The sequence below is a fragment of the Engystomops pustulosus genome, chromosome 8, assembly GCF_040894005.1.
Source record: "Engystomops pustulosus chromosome 8, aEngPut4.maternal, whole genome shotgun sequence".
Classification (NCBI taxonomy): domain Eukaryota; kingdom Metazoa; phylum Chordata; class Amphibia; order Anura; family Leptodactylidae; genus Engystomops; species Engystomops pustulosus.
The window spans coordinates 10,843,202-10,864,983 of NC_092418.1; the positions used below are offsets into that span (position 1 = coordinate 10,843,202).

The window sequence follows — 21,782 nt, forward strand, 5'->3', positions numbered from 1 at the left end:
AGATATATAGATAGGAGATAGATAGAGAGATAGATAGATAGATAGATAGATAGATAGATAGATAGATAGATAGATAGATAGGAGATAGATATGAGATAGATAGATAGATAGATAGATAGGAGATAGATAGATAGATAGATAGATAGATAGATAGATAGATAGATAGATGATAGATAGATAGATAGATAGATAGATAGATAGATAGATAGATAGGAGATAGATAGATAGATAGGAGATAGATAGATAGATAGATAGATAGGAGATAGATAGATAGATAGATAGATAGATAGATAGATAGATAGATAGGAGATAGATAGATAGGAGATAGATAGATAGATAGATAGATAGATAGATAGGAGATAGATAGATAGATAGGAGATAGATATGAGATAGATATGAGATAGATAGATAGATAGATAGATAGATATGAGATAGATAGGAGATAGATAGATAGATATGAGATAGATAGGAGATAGATAGATAGATATGAGATAGATAGATAGATAGATAGATAGATAGATAGGAGATAGATAGATAGATATGAGATAGATAGATAGATAGATAGGAGATAGATAGATAGATAGATAGGAGATAGATAGATAGATAGATAGATAGATAGATAGATAGGAGATAGATAGATAGATAGATAGATAGATAGATAGATAGATAGATAGGAGATAGATAGATATGTGATAGATAGATAGGAGATAGATAGATAGATAGATAGATAGATAGATAGGAGATAGATAGATAGATAGATAGATAGATAGATAGATAGATAGGAGATAGATAGATAGATAGATAGGAGATAGATAGATAGATAAATAGATAGATAGATAGATAGGAGATAGATAGGAGATAGATAGATAGGAGATAGATAGATAGATAGATAGATAGGAGATAGATAGATAGATATGAGATAGATAGATAGATAGATAGATAGATAGATAGATAGGAGATAGATAGATAGGAGATAGATAGATAGGAGATAGATAGATAGATAGATAGATAGATAGGAGATAGATAGATAGATAGATAGATAGATAGATAGATAGATAGATAGGAGATAGATAGATAGATAGGAGATAGATAGATATGAGATAGATAAATAGATAGATAGATAGATAGATAAATAGATAGATAGATAGATAGATGGGTGGCAGGGATATCTATCAGGGAATCCTGTACGTGTTTCTCCCTTGTCCTTCTTGCTGTCGCCCTCTGCTATACCCCATGTGACCGCTTTGTGCATTAGCTCCGCCCCCTCCTCCCCTTTAATCTCCTCCCCGGGAGTCTCCTTTGATGTGCGGCTGGAGTTATGATAATAAGATTAAGAGATTATTGGAGAAGGATAATATTTTCCACATAACATTGTCATTAAAAAGTCACTTCCCCGCGTTAGTGCCGCACTGATGAGGGTGACGTTACCCCCTCCCCCTCCTGACCACAGACTACAGGACTAGATCAGAGGCCCCCAGGACCGTATCACCCTGCAAGTATCTCATCTCTGGTGACATCTTGATGGATTGGTAAGACCGGGTCTACAACGGTTGCCGTTTTATGTGCAAAATTCAGACAAATTTTAGATCAGAACCATCGATTTTCACTATGAATGTAATAAATACGACCCATTCCACCCCAGACTGGTTAATAAAAAAAAAAAAAAGACAATTTTTTTTGCCAATTTCTTTATATAAAACACACATATAAAAGTCACATAAAAGAGACACTGTACAAGTTATATACATCAGACACTTATGTACAAGGCGGGACACAAAACGTGATCCGCCCCCTTTCCCCGCCCCCTCCAGTCGAGATCACGGTTAAAGAAGGCGATCACGTCCGGCAGTGATCCAGCTATTACATTGCAACAGATTCCAAAAATTAAAAAAAAAAAATTGCGGAGGCTGAAATGTCGCAGACTTCACATTTTTATGGTTTACCAACAAAAAAAAAGTTTTTCTCAAAAATTCTGTAAAAAATTTTTTTATTTATTCAATTGTATCACCAGTTTAAAATGTTAAAGATTTGTGCAGAAAAATTTCACTAATCAAGAGCATTTTTTAAAGAAAAAAATTAAAAAAAAAATTTTTTAATAAAGTTTTCAACGTTCTAATCAAACTCTCCCAAAAACATACAATAACATGAATCATCACATAAACCAGGTTTTTGGTTCGAGGCCGGTGACTTCCTCCTCTCGATATTGGATCCGTTCCGTAAAATGTAAAAAGAAAAGTCCGATTTTGGTTTTATAAAAACACTTATATACATATATTTAGTGCACATTTCCAATGAAAAAAAAAATAAATAAGGCAAAAATTTTTTTTAAAAATAGGTTTTTGTTGACATTTCACTCATTGCGCAAGGACCAGTCCTGAATAACGATGGTAACACAAGTTTAACGAATCCATTGTACCTCATTTTGTGGAAGCATTTTGTTGAATAATAGGTGTAAAAAATACAGTAAAAATCCCTAAAAAATTATTTTTAAACTCAGGAAATCCAGATGGACTACCCATATCCACATCAGGACAATGCCCACCGGAGACGAGGAAGCAAATATTACAAATCTAAGGGCCCTAAGACCAATAAGGGCCAAGTTGCCCCTTCAAAATCAAAGGTTTAAAACCTAGAGACCGTAAAAAGAATATGTTTTAAAAAAAATTCTACCACCATCTCTACTATAACACCAGGTTATAGCAGTATGATGTAGCGCTAGTAATGGCTCAGTACCTTCGTGGGTTGTGGGCATGGCCCGCCAGTGGCCTACACTCACCGTACCGCCATTTTACTGAGAGTGGAGCACCCAGAGGAGCTGAGAGTGGAGCGCCCAGTGGAGCAGAGAGTGGAGCGCCCAGTGGAGCAGAGAGTGGAGCACCCAGATGAAGCTGAGAGTGGAGCACCCAGATGAAGCTGAGAGTGGAGCACCCAGATGAAGCTGAGAGTGGAGCACCCAGATGAAGCTGAGAGTGGAGCACCCAGTGGAGCTGAGAGTGGAGCGCCCAGTGGAGCTGAGAGTGGAGCACCCAGAGGAAGATGAAAGTGGAGCACCCACTGAAGCTGAGAGTGGAGCACCCAGTGAAGCTGAGAGTGGAGCGCCCAGTGGAAGCTGAGAGTGGATCGCCCAGTGGAAGCTCAGAGTGGATCGCCCAGTGGAAGCTCAGAGTGGAGCACCCAGTGGAGCTGAGAGTGGAGCACCCAGTGGAGCAGAGAGTGGAGCACCCAGTGGAGCACCCAGTGGAGCTGAGAGTGGAGCTGAGAGTGGAGCACCTAGTGTAGCTGAGAGTGGAGCACCCAGTGGAGCATCCAGTGGAGCACCCTGTGAAGCTGAGAGTGAAGCGCCCCTAGTGTTCAGTGTTCATCACGAGCTGCCATACATACAATGCCACCATCTTGGAGGCGGCTGCATGTCTATAATTTGTCGTAAATATCCCCCACAAAAAGGGGAGAATAAGAGCTGGCTCAGTTCTCCAGAAAGTCTTTCGAGGAGTGCAAATTCAAGAGGGATGGAAGCAAAAAGTTTCACTTCACCCTGAAGAGGTCTCCGTTAAAGATCACGATCACCCCCTTACGTGTCAAGTCACAACACTGGAAATGAGACATACCAGGACTCCAGTCAAGACACCGTCCAATCCGCACATCGTAGACCTTGACTGAACTCTTCTGATCAGAATCCTGGTTGTTTTTATGATCTTTTTGGTAAAATATCCCGAATGGCAACTGAGGTCTTCCAAATCTCAAACCTGATGAGTAGATATTCGAAAGGTCCTACAGAGCCAAATAGGTGGTGTATCATATCCTTCTGAAGGTTCCCAGGACTTCTTGACCAGGAACATGGCAATCTTTTCATTTTGGCACTTGGGACTTCTTCCCATGTAGAGGTCCTCTCGCATCCCCATGCGTTCATCATGACATCAGTCCAGAGATATCTCACAGGGGTTGGCATGGACCTTCATGGCCGATTCATAAACTCTTTTGAAGTCTTTGTAACGAGGAGCACAACCTAACCAAGCGTCACCAAAGTGTACCCAACCCATGAAAAGGAAGCTGCCCGGCCCGGGCTTGACCCCACAGCTGATAGGAGTCCTTATTTCACCGTGGGACCTCAATGAGTGACCTCGAGCATGGAACAACGTGAACTTCTGTCGGTGGACTCTGGTGGCACTGATCTCGATCACAGACTCTTGAAGTTCTTCGTTGTTCTCCACGGACTTGATGTTTCCCCGGACAACTGTTAGGAGAAGAAGGCAAAGAAGTCAAAAACTTTGTCGGTTGTTTTTTTTTTTTTTTTTTTGTCTAAGGCCTACACTGCGATGGAGACAAAGTCTACCTAAGGAACCATCACCAAGGAAACTTGGTCTCCCCAGACACCCCTTCCCCTCAGACTGTCTCTTCTGTCTCTTTATTAGGATGCAGCAGGGGGCAAAGTAATCTTAGGTAGAGCGAGGAGATGAAAAAAAAATAGGCATTGGGGGGTGGGGGAGGACTGAACGCTTCACTGGGTCATTATTGCATTCCTCAGAGTCAAGCCAAGCCCCTGAGCTAACACCATGAAACACGTTCCTCATGCCAGAGGCCTTGACAGGACTGACCCATGCCTCAAAGCCAGAGAATGGACTACGTCCAACTGACACAAGGTCCACCATAACACCGGGAGGAACTCTACGTCACAGTGATGTCACCATTATGGACAAGACCTTCTCACATTCGTGATACCCCATGCCCCGGCCATCAGGACATCACCCAGCTGTATACTTCTGCACATAACATCACCCCGCCTTATGGCAGAACACTAGTGACTGTCTCTCTGCCGTCTCTAACATCATGTCTTCTCTCTTCTTGAAACGTAATCTTTCCAAAACAGAACCTCTTTCCACCATCTACTAACCGACCCAACCCGGACCTCTCCATCTGCCCTCTCCTTTGCGCCATATATACAATCTCTTGCTCGCTCTTGCCGGATGCACCTTAAAAATATCTCTAGAATCCGCTCATTTCTTACAATGGAAACCTCTAAAACACTAATTGTCGCTTTGATTCCCTCTCCTCTAGACTCCTGTAACTCCCTACTAATCAGTCTTCCAATTAGTAAACTCTCTCCTCTACAATTGGATGCCTCCAATCTGTGCCAGTCACTGCACTGGTTGCCCGTCTCCTTCCGAATACAGTTTAAGTTAATAACCCTCATCCACAAAGCTCTGCACAATGCTGCACCTCCCTACCTCTCCTCTCTCCTCTGCCAGTGATCACGCACATCTCCAGGACTTCTCCCGAGCTGCACCAATTCTCTGGAATGCCCTTCCCCGGACTCTCAGACTAATACCCAACCCCCAAAGCTTCAATCATGCTCTTAAAACTCATCTATTTAGGCAGGCCTATCACAATCGCTAACTGCATGCAACTTTAACTCTTTATTACCAATTCTGGGTACTACCCCTGTCTGTCATCCGGAAAATGCTTCTCTGCAGTCCCACTGACTATGGACTATATATAAGACTAAAACTAAAACTAGAACCGATGGCTGGTTCAAGCAGCAGCATTTTTTATTGATTAAATTATTTTTATTCCATCCCCTTATAAAGAATGGCTGGACCATTATACAAGCTCTTATACCTCTTGTGCCCCCCCTCCCCTCATCCTCATAGACTGTAAGCTCTTGTGTCCCCCTCATCCTAATAGACTGTAAGCTCTTGTGTCCCCCCCTCATCCTCATAGACTGTAACCTCTTGTGTCCCCCACCCCCTCATCCTCATAGACTGTAAGCTCTTGTGTCCCCCCCTCATCCTCATAGACTGTAAGCTCTTGTGTCACCCTCTCATCCTCATAGACTGTAAGCTCTTGTGTCCCCCACCCCCTCATCCTCATAGACTGTAAGCTCTTGTGTCCCCCCCTCATCCTCATAGACTGCAACCTCTTGTGTCCCCCACCCCCTCATCCTCATAGACTGTAAGCTCTTGTGTCCCCCCCTCATCCTCATAGACTGTAAGCTCTTGTGTCACCCCTTATCCTCATAGACTGTAAGCTCTTGTGTCACCCCCTCATCCTCATAGACTGTAAGCTCTTGTGTCACCCCTTCATCCTCATAGACTGTAAGCTCTTGTGTCCTCCCCTCATCCTCATAGACTGTAAGCTCTTGTGTCACCCCCTCATCCTCATAGACTGTAAGCTTTTGTGTCACCTCCTCATCCTCATAGACTGTAAGCTCTTGTGTCACCTCCTCATCCTCATAGACTGTAAGCTCTTGTGTCCCCCTCATCCTCATAGACTGTAAGCTCTTGTGTCACCCCCTCATCCTCATAGACTGTAAGCTCTTGTGTCACCTCCTCATCCTCATAGACTGTAAGCTCTTGTGTCACCTTCTCATCCTCATAGACTGTAAGCTCTTGTGTCCCCCCCTCATCCTCATAGACTGTAAGCTCTTGTGTCACCTTCTCATCCTCATAGACTGTAAGCTCTTGTGTCCCCCCCTCATCCTCATAGACTGTAAACTCTTGTGTCACCCCCTCATCCTCATAGACTGTAAGCTCTTGTGTCACCCCTCATCCTCATAGACTGTAAGCTCTTGTGTCACCCCCTCATCCTCATAGACTGTAAGCTCTTGTGTCCCCCCTCATCCTCATAGACTGTAAGCTCTTGTGTCACCCCCTCATCCTCATAGACTGTAAGCTCTTGTGTCACCCCTCATCCTCATAGACTGTAAGCTCTTGTGTCACCCCCTCATCCTCATAGACTGTAAGCTCTTGTGTCATCCTCATAGACTGTAAGCTCTTGTGTCACCTCCTCATCCTCATAGACTGTAAGCTCTTGTGTCACCCCTCATCCTCATAGACTGTAAGCTCTTGTGTCATCCCCTCATCCTCATAGACTGTAAGCTCTTGTGTCACCCCCTCATCCTCATAGACTGTAAGCTCTTGTGTCACCCCCTCATCCTCATAGACTGTAAGCTCTTGTGTCACCCCCTCATCCTCATAGACTGTAAGCTCTTGTGTCATCCTCATAGACTGTAAGCTCTTGTGTCACCTCCTCATCCTCATAGACTGTAAGCTCTTGTGTCACCCCTCATCCTCATAGACTGTAAGCTCTTGTGTCATCCCCTCATCCTCATAGACTGTAAGCTCTTGTGTCACCCCCTCATCCTCATAGACTGTAAGCTCTTGTGTCACCCCCTCATCCTCATAGACTGTAAGCTCTTGTGTCACCTCTCATCCTCATAGACTGTAAGCTCTTGTGTCACCCCCTCATCCTCATAGACTGTAAGCTCTTGTGTCACCCCCTCATCCTCATAGACTGTAAGCTCTTGTGTCACCCCCTCATCCTCATAGACTGTAAGCTCTTGTGTCACCTCCTCATCCTCATAGACTGTAAGCTCTTGTGTCACCTCCTCATCCTCATAGACTGTAAGCTCTTGTGTCACCCCCTCATCCTCATAGACTGTAAGCTCTTGTGTCACCCCCTCACCCTCATAGACTGTAAGCTCTTGTATCACCCCATCATCCTCATAGACTGTAAGCTCTTGTGTCACCCCCTCATCCTCATAGACTGTAAGCTCTTGTGTCACCCCCTCATCCTCATAGACTGTAAGCTCTTGTGTCACCTCCTCATCCTCATAGACTGTAAGCTCTTGTGTCACCTCCTCATCCTCATAGACTGTAAGCTCTTGTGTCCCCCCTTCATCCTCATAGATAAAACTCACCATAGTCGCTGGTGCAGGCGGCCATCAGGATCTCGGTGTCGTTACACGGGCGGCAGGCGCCTGTCAGAGGGCGGAAGAGGGAAAACATGAGAAGACGGAATTTAGGGAAGAAACGTCAAAGTCGCACATTTACAATCCTCGTGTTTTAAGGGTTTAGATGTTTTTTTTCAATGTTTTTGTAGTTTTTCATCTGACTGACTGTAACTGCAAAAGTTTCAGAAATGAAAACCCAAGTTGTTATGGTAACGGCCCCTTCCCGGCTTCTTATCTCACTAATTAATGGGGTTAATGGTTATATCCCTGGGCCCAGCAGGACACTGCCCTGTTGTTTAGAGAGGGAAGGAAGGATGGGGGAGGGGAGAGACTTCACCCCCCCCCCCCCCTCAGGCTGTGACCACTGGCCCTGCCAGGACATCCCCAAGAGCTGAAATCACAATACATCCCAGATACTGGACACAAGATGAGAACCTCAAGTGTCAGCGTGTCCCTGTCCTGTCCCCCCAAGTGTCAGCGTGTCCCTGTCCTGTGCCCCAAGTGTCAGCGTGTCCCTGTCCTGTCCCCCAAGTGTCAGCGTGTCCCTGTCCTGTCCCCCTAAGTGTCAGCGTGTCCCTGTCCTGTCCTCCAAGTGTCAGCGTGTCCCTGTCCTGTCCCCCAAGTGTCAGCGTGTCCCTGTCCTGTCCCCCCAAGTGTCAGCGTGTCCCTGTCCTGTCCCCCCAAGTGTCCCTGTCCTGTCCCCCAAGTGTCAGCGTGTCCCTGTCCCCCCAAGTGTCAGCATGTCCCTGTCCTGTCCCCCCAAGTGTCCCCGTGTCCCTGTCCTGTCCCCCCAAGTGTCCCTGTCCTGTCCCCCCAAGTGTCCCCGTGTCCCTGTCCTGTCCCCCCAAGCGTCCCTGTCCTGTCCCCCCAAGTGTCCCCGTGTCCCTGTCCTGTCCCCCCAAGTGTCCCTGTCCTGTCCCCCCAAGTGTCCCTGTCCTGTCCCCCAAGTGTCAGCGTGTCCCTGTCCTGTCCCCCCCAAGTGTCCTCGTGTCCCTGTCCCCCCCAAGTGTCCCCGTGTCCCTGTCCTGTCCCCCAAGTGTCAGCGTGTCCCTGTCCTGTCCCCCAAGTGTCAGCATGTCCCTGTCCTGTCCCCCAAGTGTCAGCGTGTCCCTGTCCTGTCCCCCCAAGTGTCAGCGTGTCCCTGTCCTGTCCCCCCAAGTGTCAGCGTGTCCCTGTCCTGTCCTCCAAGTGTCAGCGTGTCCCTGCCCTGTCCCCCAAGTGTCAGCGTGTCCCTGTCCTGTCCCCCCAAGTGTCAGCGTGTCCCTGTCCTGTCCCCCAAGTGTCAGCGTGTCCCTGTCCTGTCCTCCCAAGTGTCAGCGTGTCCCTGTCCTGTCCCCCCCAAGTGTCAGCGTGTCCCTGTCCTGTCCCCCCAAGTGTCAGCGTGTCCCTGTCCTGTCCCCCAAGTGTCAGCGTGTCCCTGTCCTGTCCCCCCAAGTGTCAGCGTGTCCCTGTCCCCCAAGTGTCAGCGTGTCCCTGTCCTGTCCCCCCAAGTGTCAGCGTGTCCCTGTCCTGTCCCCCCAAGTGTCAGCGTGTCCCTGTCCTGTCCCCCCAAGTGTCAGCGTGCCCCTGTCCTGTCCCCCCCAAGTGTCAGCGTGTCCTTGTGCCCCCAAGTGTCAGCGTGTCCCTGTCCCCCAAGTGTCAGCGTGTCCCTGTCCTGTACCCCCCAAGTGTCAGCGTGTCCCTGTCCTGTCCCCCCCAAGTGTCAGCGTGTCCCTGTCCTGTCCCCCCCAAGTGTCAGCGTTTCCTTGTGCCCCCAAGTGTCAGCGTGTCCCTGTCCTGTCCCCCAAGTGTCAGCGTGTCCCTGTCCTGTCCCCCCAAGTGCCAGCGTGTCCCTGTCCTGTCCCCCCCAAGTGTCCCCGTGTCCCTGTCCTGTCCCCCCCAAGTGTCCCTGTCCTGTCCCCCCCAAGTGTCCCCGTGTCCCCGTCCTGTCCCACCAAGTGTCAGCGTGTCCTTGTCCCCCAAGTGTCCCTGTGTCCTAGTCCTGTCCCCCCAAGTGTCCTCATGTCCCTGTCCCCCCCAAGTGTCCCCGTGTCCCTGTCCTGTCCCCCCAAGTGTCCTCGTGTCCCTGTCCTGACCCCCCCAAGTGTCCCAGTGTCCCTGTCCTGTCCCACCTAAGTGTCCCTGTGTCCCTGTCCCCCCCAAGTGTCCCCGTGTCCCTGTCCTGTCCCCCCAAGTGTCCCCGTGTCCCTGTCCCCCAAGTGTTAGCGTGTCCCTGTCCTGTCCCCCCCAAGTGTCCTTGTGTCCCTGTCCCCCCCAAGTGTCCCCGTGTACCTGTCCTGTTCCACCAAGTGTCCCCGTGTCCCTGTCCTGTACCCCTCTTGCCCCTGTTCTAGGACCAGCACTAGGACCAGCACTAGGGCCAGATTTGGGACCGGCAGTAGGACCAGCTCTAGGAGCGGCAGTAGGACCAGCACTGATCTTCCATCTTACCTTCCATGCTGAGTTTGTTGAGCGGCAGTGCCAGGCGGCCGTCCCAGTCCCCTCTCAGTTCATAGCGGAAAGCTGAAATGCGCCTACTAATGTCCTGGTGAGGAGTGGCCTGTAGGAATAGCGCCACCTCCTGGTGAGGCAGCCACGTGAAGCAGTGCACCCTTGAGATCATGGCCGTCTCTCCTTCCGATATCATCAGCCGTAGTTCTCCTTCCTTCTCCAGGAATAGCTGAGCCCCTCGAAATGAAGCCGATGGCTTGACGCAGGCCGTGAAATGTCCAGACCCCGGTCCTAAAGCGGCCATGGGCAGGCGGGGTACAAGCCTAAGGCGGAGCGCTCCTGTCGGGTACAACCATTCCACCGCGCCCTCCGTACAATGTAACGACACTTGCTCCACCAACTTGGGCTCCAGGGATAGCCCGCTGCAAGACCAAGACAAAAAACACAAAATATTATTCATTATCCATATTTTTTCATGTAATTTTGTGTCCTAGGGGACGCAACAACAAAACATACAAAATAGCTCCACCTTCTACGTTTTTTGGAAACTAAGAGGTTAATTTGACGTCCTAATCCGTGCTGTGATCTGCTGGGAAAAGCAATTGACCCCAAGCTTGTAACCCGGGCCCTACAGAGCTGTGAGGCCTGAAATCGGGTAAAGTCTCCAATGACAGACATAGGGAGCAGCTGGAGGCAGCCTTAAAGGTACGGGCAACAGATGTTAGGGTTGTGCTAAGGTGAAAACAGTTAGTTGTGGTGCAACATTAACCCAGGGGGGATACATCAGCTATTCACACCCTCCTATTAGAGGGGCCGCGCACAGCTCTCCATACCGGGCCGCACTCAACGACAATCACCACCACAAATCAGTGAGACATCGTCCTGTAGGGCCACAACTGGAAGCAGCTCACGGGCCCCCAAGACACTTCTAAGGGCCCTACTCATAAGTAAGGAAGAGGATCTTCTACGAGTACAAGGCTTGTTCAAGCTCTGGATGAAAGTCGCCCAAATATGACGATTTTTCAGGGATCTGACTAAAATCTAATGTCTAAGGCAGACATCAATGGAGCTAGGGATCGGACACGTTGGAATTCATCCGCCTGATCTTTTTAATCAGGGGGATTTATTACACATTGGGGCTCATTTACTAAGGGTCCGAATCGCGCACTTTTGTCGGGTTTCCCAACAATTTCCGACTTGCGCCGAATTGCCCCGGGATTTTGGTGCACACAATCGGATTGTGGCGCATCGGCGCTGGCTTTCACGCGTCAGATATTGGGGGGGCGTGGCCGTCGGACAACCCGACGGATTCGGAAAAAACGCGGAATTTATGTGTCGCAAGATCAGCACTTACATGCACCGGGACGAAGAAGGTAAACTCCGGCGGACCTCGGCGCAGCAGCAACACCTACTGGATATCGGGCGCACGGACCTTAGTGAATCCGAACCCGAATCCTCGTCAGAGAATGCGCCGCGGGATCGCGACTGGACCGGGTAAATAAATGTGCCCCATGTACTCTCTGTTGAATGAGGTGGTGGAGTCTGATGTGGGGGCCTATTTAACCTGTAAATTATCTTTTGAATCCCGGAAATGACATAAAACTCCTACGCGTTTCACAACCAAGTTTCTTACTAAAACCAAGATGGCCGCCATGCCGGGTCTTGTAATGGTCACATTAGTATACGTAACTTAGCGCTATACGGCTAGACACAGGCACGTGATCGCCAAGCAACGGGGCTAAGGCCAACAAAAGTTCTGACTGAAGGAAAGTAAACGTCATGACTCAAAATGTGTGACCGTAACACGGGGCGCTTCGGGTGTACATGGCAATGTGTTGTCATGGCCCATGTGAATGTCATGTATGGTGATGTTATACAAGCTTCACTACATGTTTTTAGCCCGATCTGAGGGACTGAGCTCTGGGGAGATGTATCATCAAGTTTCTGAGGTAAAACTGTAGTTGCCCATGGAAACCAATCAGAGCTCAGCTTTAGTTTCATAAACAGCTGTGGGGAAATGAAAGCTGAGCTCTGATTGGTTGCCACTAGAACAGTTCTGCTCTAAGAGGCCTATGATGTGTGTGGTGAAGCAGAGATCACCCCCGCACATCACTATGACTTCCGACTCTCTTGATATAACACTATCCATCCCAGTCTATAAATAATACAGCCGAACGCTTCCTTCCTGAGGTTAAACGCGTTTCTTGGACGTTCTCCAAAGATACATCCCATCCACACACAACACGTCGGCGTTAACTTCTTGACCAGATGGCTTGCAATCTAACACTAATTGTCACAAAATCCGGTACTGAAACACTTCATCAACCGTGACCTAAAAACATCAGGGGAAAGGGTTAACGGTCAGAGGCGCCGCCTGTCAGAAATGATCTACCACCGTCCCCCAAACATCCCCGGAAGGTCATCAGGTGACCATCCACAGCCGACATACACACAACCATATTTCACCGAAATCAACCGATTAGAAGAAAGACAAACATAGACTCTAGTTCTGATTGGTCGTGAAGGATCTTGTAGGATCGTTCTTTAGCGACTTGATACCACCATTGTTGATCGCCAAAAATTTTAAAATCTGCGCCAAACCAAAGGGAAGGGGGGGGGGGGGGGTTTGGACGCATCCCAAAAAAAAACCCATCAAACTTTTCGAAATTCCCAAGAAGTTTTATATCTTGTGAACAACCAAACACAAGTTTGTGAAACTCCCCAAAATTTTTGAACCTCCTCCAACAATTCAACTTCAAATTTGAAGTTTTTGGAATTTCCAAAAATTATTATCATCTCTTTTACTTGCGTTGAGGCTTCACCCAAAAATACAGTTTGAACCTACTCCAACAATTCAACTTCAAAAGTTTCAAAAAAGTTCTCAATCTAGAATTTTTTTTTTTCGATGGTGACCGCTCTAACCTCAGATCTACTAGAAGATGTTTTTTTTGCTTTGATGGAACCAGAAGTAGCTAATTTTTTGAGAAAAAGATTCATAAACAACTAACAAATGGCAAGTAATGGAGGCAATTTGACCGGACCGCCATGACCCGTAGGTCCATTCTGTCCAGTCTGACCCTATTTCTATTTCTAGGGGTTGGGGGTCTTACCTTCCCCTCCAGTTGCACTGACTCTCCGGAGAGCTGGAAGTGACGGAATGAAGGATCCCGGTAAGAAATATCCAGACGTATGGGCACAACATCTTCCGATCTTCTTCTGGCTCCCTACACATGGCCGGGGCTATGAACACTCACTTCTGTGCCGTCCCTTTAAATGTCCTCCAGCCATGGGAACAGAAAGATCCTAGAGATGATGACGAGACCCCCCTCATATCCAGAATACCTCTACTCTGGGAAATCCTAGGACAGGACATAGGGGGAGGGGGGACAAAGAGGGACGAGGAATGTCCAGCCCTCCAATCAGAGGCCGCCCATACAAAACTTCCAGCCAATGGGAAGAAAGGAGAAGAGTGGAGAAGTTTGGTCCCATCCCCCTTCACATGGGTAACAGGAGAACAATGCAATTAAAGAGTAAAGAAGGGGAGGGCTGGGGGCAAGGAGACTTCTCCAGATGTTCTGCCACATTGAAGTGGGATCAGGGTCTGGAGATGCCGATGTCCTGGCACTAAGGCAATGACCAGGACAGAGATGGTGGGAGTAGTGCAGCAACTAGAAGGAAGGATAGATAGATAGATAGATAGATAGATAGATAGATAGGAGATAGATAGATAGATAGATAGAAGATAGATAGATAGATAGATAGGAGATAGGTAGATAGATAGATAGATAGATAGGAGATAGAGAGGAGATAGATAGATAGATAGATAGATAGATAGATAGATAGATAGATAGATGGATATGAGATAGATAGATATGAGATAGATAGATAGGAGATAGATAGATAGATGGATGGATATGAGATAGATAGATAGATAGATAGATAGATAGATAGATAGATAGATAGGAGATAGATAGATAGATGGATGGATATGAGATAGATAGATAGATAGATAGATAGGAGATAGATAGATAGATAGATAGATAGATAGATAGATAGATAGATAGGAGATAGAGAGGAGATAGATAGATAGATAGATAGATAGATAGATAGATAGATAGATGGATATGAGATAGATAGATATGAGATAGATAGATAGGAGATAGATAGATAGATGGATGGATATGAGATAGATAGATAGATAGATAGATAGATAGGAGATAGAGAGGAGATAGATAGATAGATAGATAGATGGATATGAGATAGATAGAGAGGAGATAGATAGATAGATAGATAGGAGATAGATAGATAGATAGATACATAGATAGATAGATAGTAGATAGATAGATAGAGAGGAGATAGAGAGATAGATAGATAGATAGATAGATAGATAGATAGATAGAAGATAGATAGATAGGAGATAGATAGATAGATAGGAGATAGATAGATAGATACATAGGAGATAGATAGATAGATAGATAGATAGATAGATAGATAGATAGATAGATAGATAGGGGATAGATATATAGAAGATAGATAGATAGATAGATAGGAGATAGATAGATAGATAGATAGATAGATAGGAGATAGATAGATAGATAGATAGATAGATAGATAGATAGATAGGAGATAGATAGATAGATAGATAGATATGAGATAGATAGATAGATAGATAGATAGGAGATAGATAGATAGATAGATAGATACATAGGAGATAGATAGATAGATAGGGGATAGATATATAGAAGATAGATAGATAGATAGATAGATAGGAGATAGATAGATAGATAGATAGGAGATAGATAGATAGATAGATAGATAGATAGATAGATAGGAGATAGATAGATAGATAGATAGATAGATAGATAGGAGATAGATAGATAGATAGATAGATAGGAGATAGATAGATACATAGATAGATAGATAGATAGATAGGAGATAGATAGATAGATAGGAGATAGATAGATAGATAGATAATAGATAGATAGATAGATAGATAGATAGATAGATAGATAGGAGATAGATAGATAGATAGGAGATAGATAGATAGATAGATAGAGAGATAGATAGATAGATAGATAGATAGATAGATAGGAGATAGATAGATAGATATGAGATAGATAGGAGATAGATAGATAGATAGATAGATAGGAGATAGATAGATAGATAGATAGATAGATAGGAGATAGATAGATAGATAGATAGATAGGAGATAGATAGATAGATAGATAGATAATAGATAGATAGATAGATAGATAGGAGATAGATAGATAGATAGATAGATAGATAGATAGATATGAGATAGATAGAGAGGAGATAGATAGATAGATAGATAGGAGATAGATAGATAGATAGATACATAGATAGATAGATAGTAGATAGATAGAGAGGAGATAGAGAGATAGATAGATAGATAGATAGATAGATAGATAGATAGAAGATAGATAGATAGGAGATAGATAGATAGGAGATAGATAGATAGATACATAGGAGATAGATAGATAGATAGATAGATAGATAGGGGATAGATATATAGAAGATAGATAGATAGATAGATAGGAGATAGATAGATAGATAGATAGATAGATAGATAGATAGGAGATAGATAGATAGATAGATAGATAGATAGGAGATAGATAGATAGATAGATAGATAGATATGAGATAGATAGATAGATAGGAGATAGATAGATAGATAGATACATAGGAGATAGATAGATAGATAGGGGATAGATATATAGAAGATAGATAGATAGATAGATAGATAGATAGGAGATAGATAGATAGATAGATAGATAGATAGATAGGAGATAGATAGATAGATAGATAGATAGGAGATAGATAGATAGATAGATAGATAGATATGAGATAGATAGGAGATAGATAGATAGATAGATAGATAGGAGATAGATAGATAGATAGATAGATAGATAGGAGATAGATAGATAGATAGGAGATAGATAGATAGATAGATAATAGATAGATAGATAGATAGATAGATAGATAGGAGATAGATAGATAGATAGGAGATAGATAGATAGATAGAGAGATAGATAGATAGATAGGAGATAGATAGATAGATAGATAGATAGATAGATATGAGATAGATAGGAGATAGATAGATAGATAGATAGATAGATAGATAGATAGGAGATAGATAGATAGATAGATAGATAGATAGATAGGAGATAGATAGATAGATAGATAGATAGATAGGAGATAGATAGATAGATAGATAATAGATAGATAGATAGATAGATAGATAGGAGATAGATAGATAGATAGATAGATAGATATGAGATAGATAGATAGATAGATAGATATATAGATAGATAGGAGATAGATAGGAGATAGATAGATAGATAGGAGATAGATAGATAGATAGATAGGAGATAGATAGCAGATAGATGGATAGATAGATAGATAGATAGATAGATAGATAGATAGATAGATAGATAGATAGATAGGAGATAGATAGATATTGCACCCTCCCCCATACTTGCTATACCCCAGTATCACCTCTCCCCCTTCCTGCATCCAGGGACTAGTTTCGGGGACACAATAGATGAGACAATGGTCTGTGTATGTAAATGAGCCCCTGCAGCAGCTCCTCCCCCTGTGTAGTGCTGAGGAATGTCCCGTATTGTCAGGGTCCTGGCGGGCTGTCACTGTAATGGCTCTTTAATGACTGATGGAGGAGCAGCGCAGGACAATGCAGTCTGCAGGGTGAAGTCATGAGGTGTGAGCCCCCCAGGGTGACCTGGGGTGGGGGTGTCACCATACAGGGGGCAGAGGTTACCTCTTGCTGTATATGAGGACAGTAGTGTTATGTGGGAATTATGTGCTGTGTGTGGCCCAGCGTTCGGGGATATATAGTGATATATACATCGGAGAGCCTGTAATATATATACATAGTAGGGGTCCTGATATCTCATCACAGGTCCAGGCCCAATGACCACCCGGATGATCCAGAGGAGCCGGGGAGAAGGTCCTGTGGTCAGAAAGACTCCACCGGCCGAGTTTGGAGAAAGAAGAAGAAGGATGAACCTCAAGAACATCGTCCCAACCATGAGGGGGGGGGGGGGGGGCACATCATAGTCTGGGGCTTATCTGCACTGGGGACAGGACGACCTTATTATTAGACTCTAGGGAAGATTATTAGGGCCAAGTGTCATAAGATTTTGACCAACGAACCTATCTATCTATCTATCTCCTATCTATCTATCTATCTATCTCCTATCTATCTATCTATCTATCTATCTCCTATCTATCTATCTATCTATCTATCTATCTATCTATCTCCTATCTATCTATCTATCTATCTATCTCATATTTATCTATCTATCTATCTATCTATCTCCTATCTATCTATCTCCTATCTATCTATCTATCTATCTATCTATCTATCTCCTATCTATCTATCTATCTATCTATCTATCTATCTCCTATCTATCTATCTATCTATCTATCTATCTATCTCCTATCTATCTATCTATCTATCTATCTCCTATCTATCTATCTATCTATCTCCTATCTATCTATCTATCTATCTATCTATCTCCTATCTATCTATCTATCTATCTATCTATCTATCTATCTATCTATCTCCTATCTATCTATCTATCTATCTATCTATCTTCTATCTATCTATCTATCTATCTATCTCCTATCTATCCATCTATCTCCTATCTCTCTATCTATCTCCTATATATCTCCTATCTATCTATCTATCTATCTATCTATCTATCTATCTATCTATCTATCTATTTATATCCTATCTATCTATCTATCTATCTATCTCCTATCTATCTATCTATCTATCTATCTATCTATCTATTTATATCCTATCTATCTATCTATCTATCTATCTATCTCCTATCTATCTATCTATCTATCTATCTATCTCCTATCTCTCTATCTATCTCCAAAGCAAAAAATCTACAGAGTTGAAGGAGTGGCACAATGATAATCTGGATTGAAATCCGTGTGGGTGCAGGCTCCAGGGAATCCGGCTCAAAGACTCCTTTAGCACAATAAATCCAACGACAGGGAAGCAGCACTCCAATTGAATAGTGGTATTTATTTCACCAGTGGAAAAGATACAACGTTTCAGCTAACTCTATGTAGCCATTTTCTATGGCTACATAGAGTTAGCTGAAACGTTGTATCTTTTCCACTGGTGAAATAAATACCACTATTCAATTGGAGTGCTGCTTCCCTGTCGTTGGATTTATCTCTATCTATCTCCTATATATCTCCTATCTATCTATCTATCTATTTATATCCTATCTATCTATCTATCTATCTATCTATCTATCTCCTATCTATATATCTATCTATCTATCTCCTATCTATCTATCTATCTATCTATCTATCTATCTATCTATCTATCTATCTCCTATATATCTCCTATCTATCTATCTATCTATTTATATCCTATCTATCTATCTCCTATCTATCTATCTATCTATCTATCTATCTATCTCCTATCTATCTATCTATCTATCTATCTATCTATCTATCTATCTATCTCCTATCTATATATCTATCTCCTATCTATCTATCTATCTATCTATCTATCTATCTATCTCCTATCTATCTATCTCCTATCTATCTCTCTATCTCCTATCTATCTATCTCATATCTATCTATCTATCTATCTATCTATCTATCTATCTATCTATCTATCTCCTGTCTATCTATCTATCTATCTATCTATCTATCTATCCCATATCTATCTCCTATCTATCTATCTATCTATCTATCTATCTATCTATCTCATATCTATCTATCTATCTATCTATCTATCTATCTATCTATCTATCTATCCCATATCTATCTCCTATCTATCTATCTATCTATCTATCTATCTATCTATCTATCTATCCCATATCTATCTCATATCTATCTATCTATCTATCTATCTATCTCATATCTATCTATCTATCTATCTATCTATCTATCTATCTCTCTCTCTCTCTCTCTCTCTCTATCTTCTATCTATCTATCTATCTATCTATCTATCTATCTATCTATCTCTCTCTCTCTCTCTCTCTCTATCTCCTATCTATCTATCTATCTATCTATCCCATATCTATCTCCTATCTATCTATCTATCTATCTATCTATCTATCTATCTATCTATCTCCTATCTATCTATGTATCTATCTATCTCATATCTATCTATCTATCTATCTATCTATCTATCTATCTATCTATCTATCCTTTCTTATCCCCGGGGTCCTCTCTGCCCCATCACTAGAAGGTCCTGTTTTTCTCGCTCTCCCCATGATACTATCTCCTGGTGATGATGAATGACTCCTGGAGCTCGACCTCTTGTTCTGAGCTTCGGCCAGTCTAACCAGTATAACTGGGAGCCGCACCGGTAATCATCTACTAGGAGGAGGGGTGCTGGGGGGTTGTTGAATTGCATTACATTCACAGAACCTAGTAATGGAGGGTAAAGTTCAAGGTTACTCATCATAGATAGTGCCCCCAACCAATGCCCTCACAGGCGCGGTGCCCCCATAATAGAAACAGCCATGGTGCTCCCTATAATAGTAACAGCCATGGTGCTCCCTATTATAGTTGCTGCCATGGTGCTCCCTATTATATTAACAGTCGTGGTGCCCCCTATAATAGTAACAGCCATGGTGTTACCTATTATAGTAACAGTCTTGGTGCCCCCTATAATAGTAACAGTCGTGGTGTCCCCTACTATAGTAACAGTCTTGGTGCCCCCTATAATAGTAACAGCCGTGGTGCCCCCTATAATAGTAACAGCTGTGGTGCTCCCTATAATAGTAACAGCTGTGGTGCCCCCTATAATAATAACAGTCGTGGTGCCCCCTATAATAGTAACAGTCGTGGTGTCCCCTATAATAGTAACAGACATGGTGCTCCCTATTATAGTAACAGACATGGTGCTCCCTATAATAGTAACAGCCGTGGTGCTCCCTATTATAGTAACAGCCGTGGTGCCCCCTATAATAGTAACAGCCATGGTGCTCCCTATAATAGCAACAGTCATGGTGCCCCCACAATAGTAACAGCCATGGTGCTCCCTATTATAGTAACAGTCGTGGTGCCCCCTATAATAGTTACTGCCATGGTGCTCCCTATTATATTAACAGTCCTGGTGCCCCCTATAATAGTAACAGCCATGGTGCTCCCTATTATAGTAACAGTCTTGGTTCCCCCTATAATAGTAACAGCCGTGGTGCCCCCTATAATAGTAACAGCTGTGGTGCCCCCTATAATAGTAACAGCCATGGTGCCCCCTATAATAGTAACAGCCGTGGTGCCCCCTATAATAGTAACAGCCATGGTGCCCCCATAATAGTAACAGCCATGGTGCTCCCTATAATAGTAACAGCCGTGGTGCTCCCTATTATAGTAACAGTCGTGGTGCCCCCTATAATAGTTACTGCCATGGTGCTCCCTATTATATTAACAGTCCTGGTGCCCCCTATAATAGTAACAGCCATGGTGCTCCCTATTATAGTAACAGTCTTGGTTCCCCCTATAATAGTAACAGCCGTGGTGCCCCCTATAATAGTAACAGCTGTGGTGCCCCCTATAATAGTAACAGCCATGGTGCCCCCTATAATAGTAACAGCCGTGGTGCCCCCTATAATAGTAACAGCCATGGTGCCCCCATAATAGTAACAGCCATGGTGCTCCCTATAATAGTAACAGCCGTGGTGCTCCCTATAATAGTAACAGCCGTGGTGCTCCCTATAATAGTAACAGCTGTGGTGCTCCCTATAATAGTAACAGCTGTGGTGCTCCCTATAATAGTAACAGCCATGGTGCCCCCTATAATAGTTACTGCAATGGTGTTCCCTATAATAGTAACAGCCATGGTGCCCCCTATAGTAGAAACAGCCGTGGTGCCCCCTATAATAGTAACAGCCATGGTGCCCCCTATAATAGTAACAGCCATGGTGCCCCCTATAATAGTAACAGCCATGGTGCCCCCTATAATAGTAACAGTCGTGGTGCCCCCTATAATAGTAACAGCCGTGGTGCCCCCTGTAATAGTAACAGCCGTAGTGCCCCCTATAATAGTAACAGCCATGGTGCCCCCTATAGTCGTAACAGCCGTAGTGCCCCCTATAATAGTAACAGCCATGGTGCCCCCTATAGTAGTAACAGCCGTGGTGCCCCCTATAATAGTAACAGCCGTGGTGCCCCCTATAATAGTAACAGCCATTGTGCCCCCTATAATAGTAACAGCCGTGGTGCCCCCTATAATAGTAACAGCCGTAGTGCCCCCTATAATAGTAACAGCCATGGTGCTCCCTATAATAGTAACAGCCATGGTGCTCCCTATTATAGTTACTGCCATGGTGCTCCCTATTATATTAACAGTCGTGGTGCCCCCTATAATAGTAACAGCCATGGTGCTCCCTATTATAGTAACAGTCTTGGTGCCCCCTATAATAGTAACAGTCGTGGTGTCGCCTATTATAGTAACAGTCTTGGCGCCCCCTATAATAGTAACAGCCGTTGTGCCCCCTATTATAGTAACAGCCATGGTGCCCCCTATAATAGTAACAGTCGTGGTGGCCCCTATAATAGTAACAGTCGTGGTGCCCCCTATAATAGTAACAGTCGTGGTGTCCCCT

At 44.1% G+C, this 21,782-nt stretch overlaps 1 protein-coding gene across 1 annotated transcript; it reads right to left on the reverse strand.

The window, feature by feature from the left end:
* Nucleotides 1–1,692: 1,692 nt before the first annotated feature.
* Nucleotides 1,693–13,544, reverse strand: METRN (meteorin, glial cell differentiation regulator). Its single transcript, XM_072119700.1, has 4 exons — nt 13,267–13,544; nt 10,157–10,578; nt 7,694–7,753; nt 1,693–4,231 (listed from the first exon to the last, which is right to left on the reverse strand). The coding sequence occupies exons 1-4, from the start codon at nt 13,386–13,388 to the stop codon at nt 3,915–3,917; spliced, it is 921 nt and encodes a 306-aa protein (XP_071975801.1). The 5' UTR covers nt 13,389–13,544; the 3' UTR covers nt 1,693–3,914.
* Between the last annotated feature and the right edge of the window lie 8,238 nt (nt 13,545–21,782).

What these genes read in the sequence shown, in the direction of transcription:
- METRN (XM_072119700.1), bottom strand. Translation starts at nt 13,388, where the DNA reads ATGTGTAGGGAGCCAGAAGAAGATCGGAAGATGTTGTGCCCATACGTC. An exon ending in CAGTGCAACTGGAGGGGAAG is followed by an intron (nt 10,579 to 13,266) that starts GTAAGACCCCCA and finishes TTGGTCTTGCAG; the next exon opens with CGGGCTATCCCTGGAGCCCA. An exon ending in CGCCTGCACCAGCGACTATG is followed by an intron (nt 4,232 to 7,693) that starts GTGAGTTTTATC and finishes TTCTCCTAACAG; the next exon opens with TTGTCCGGGGAAACATCAAG.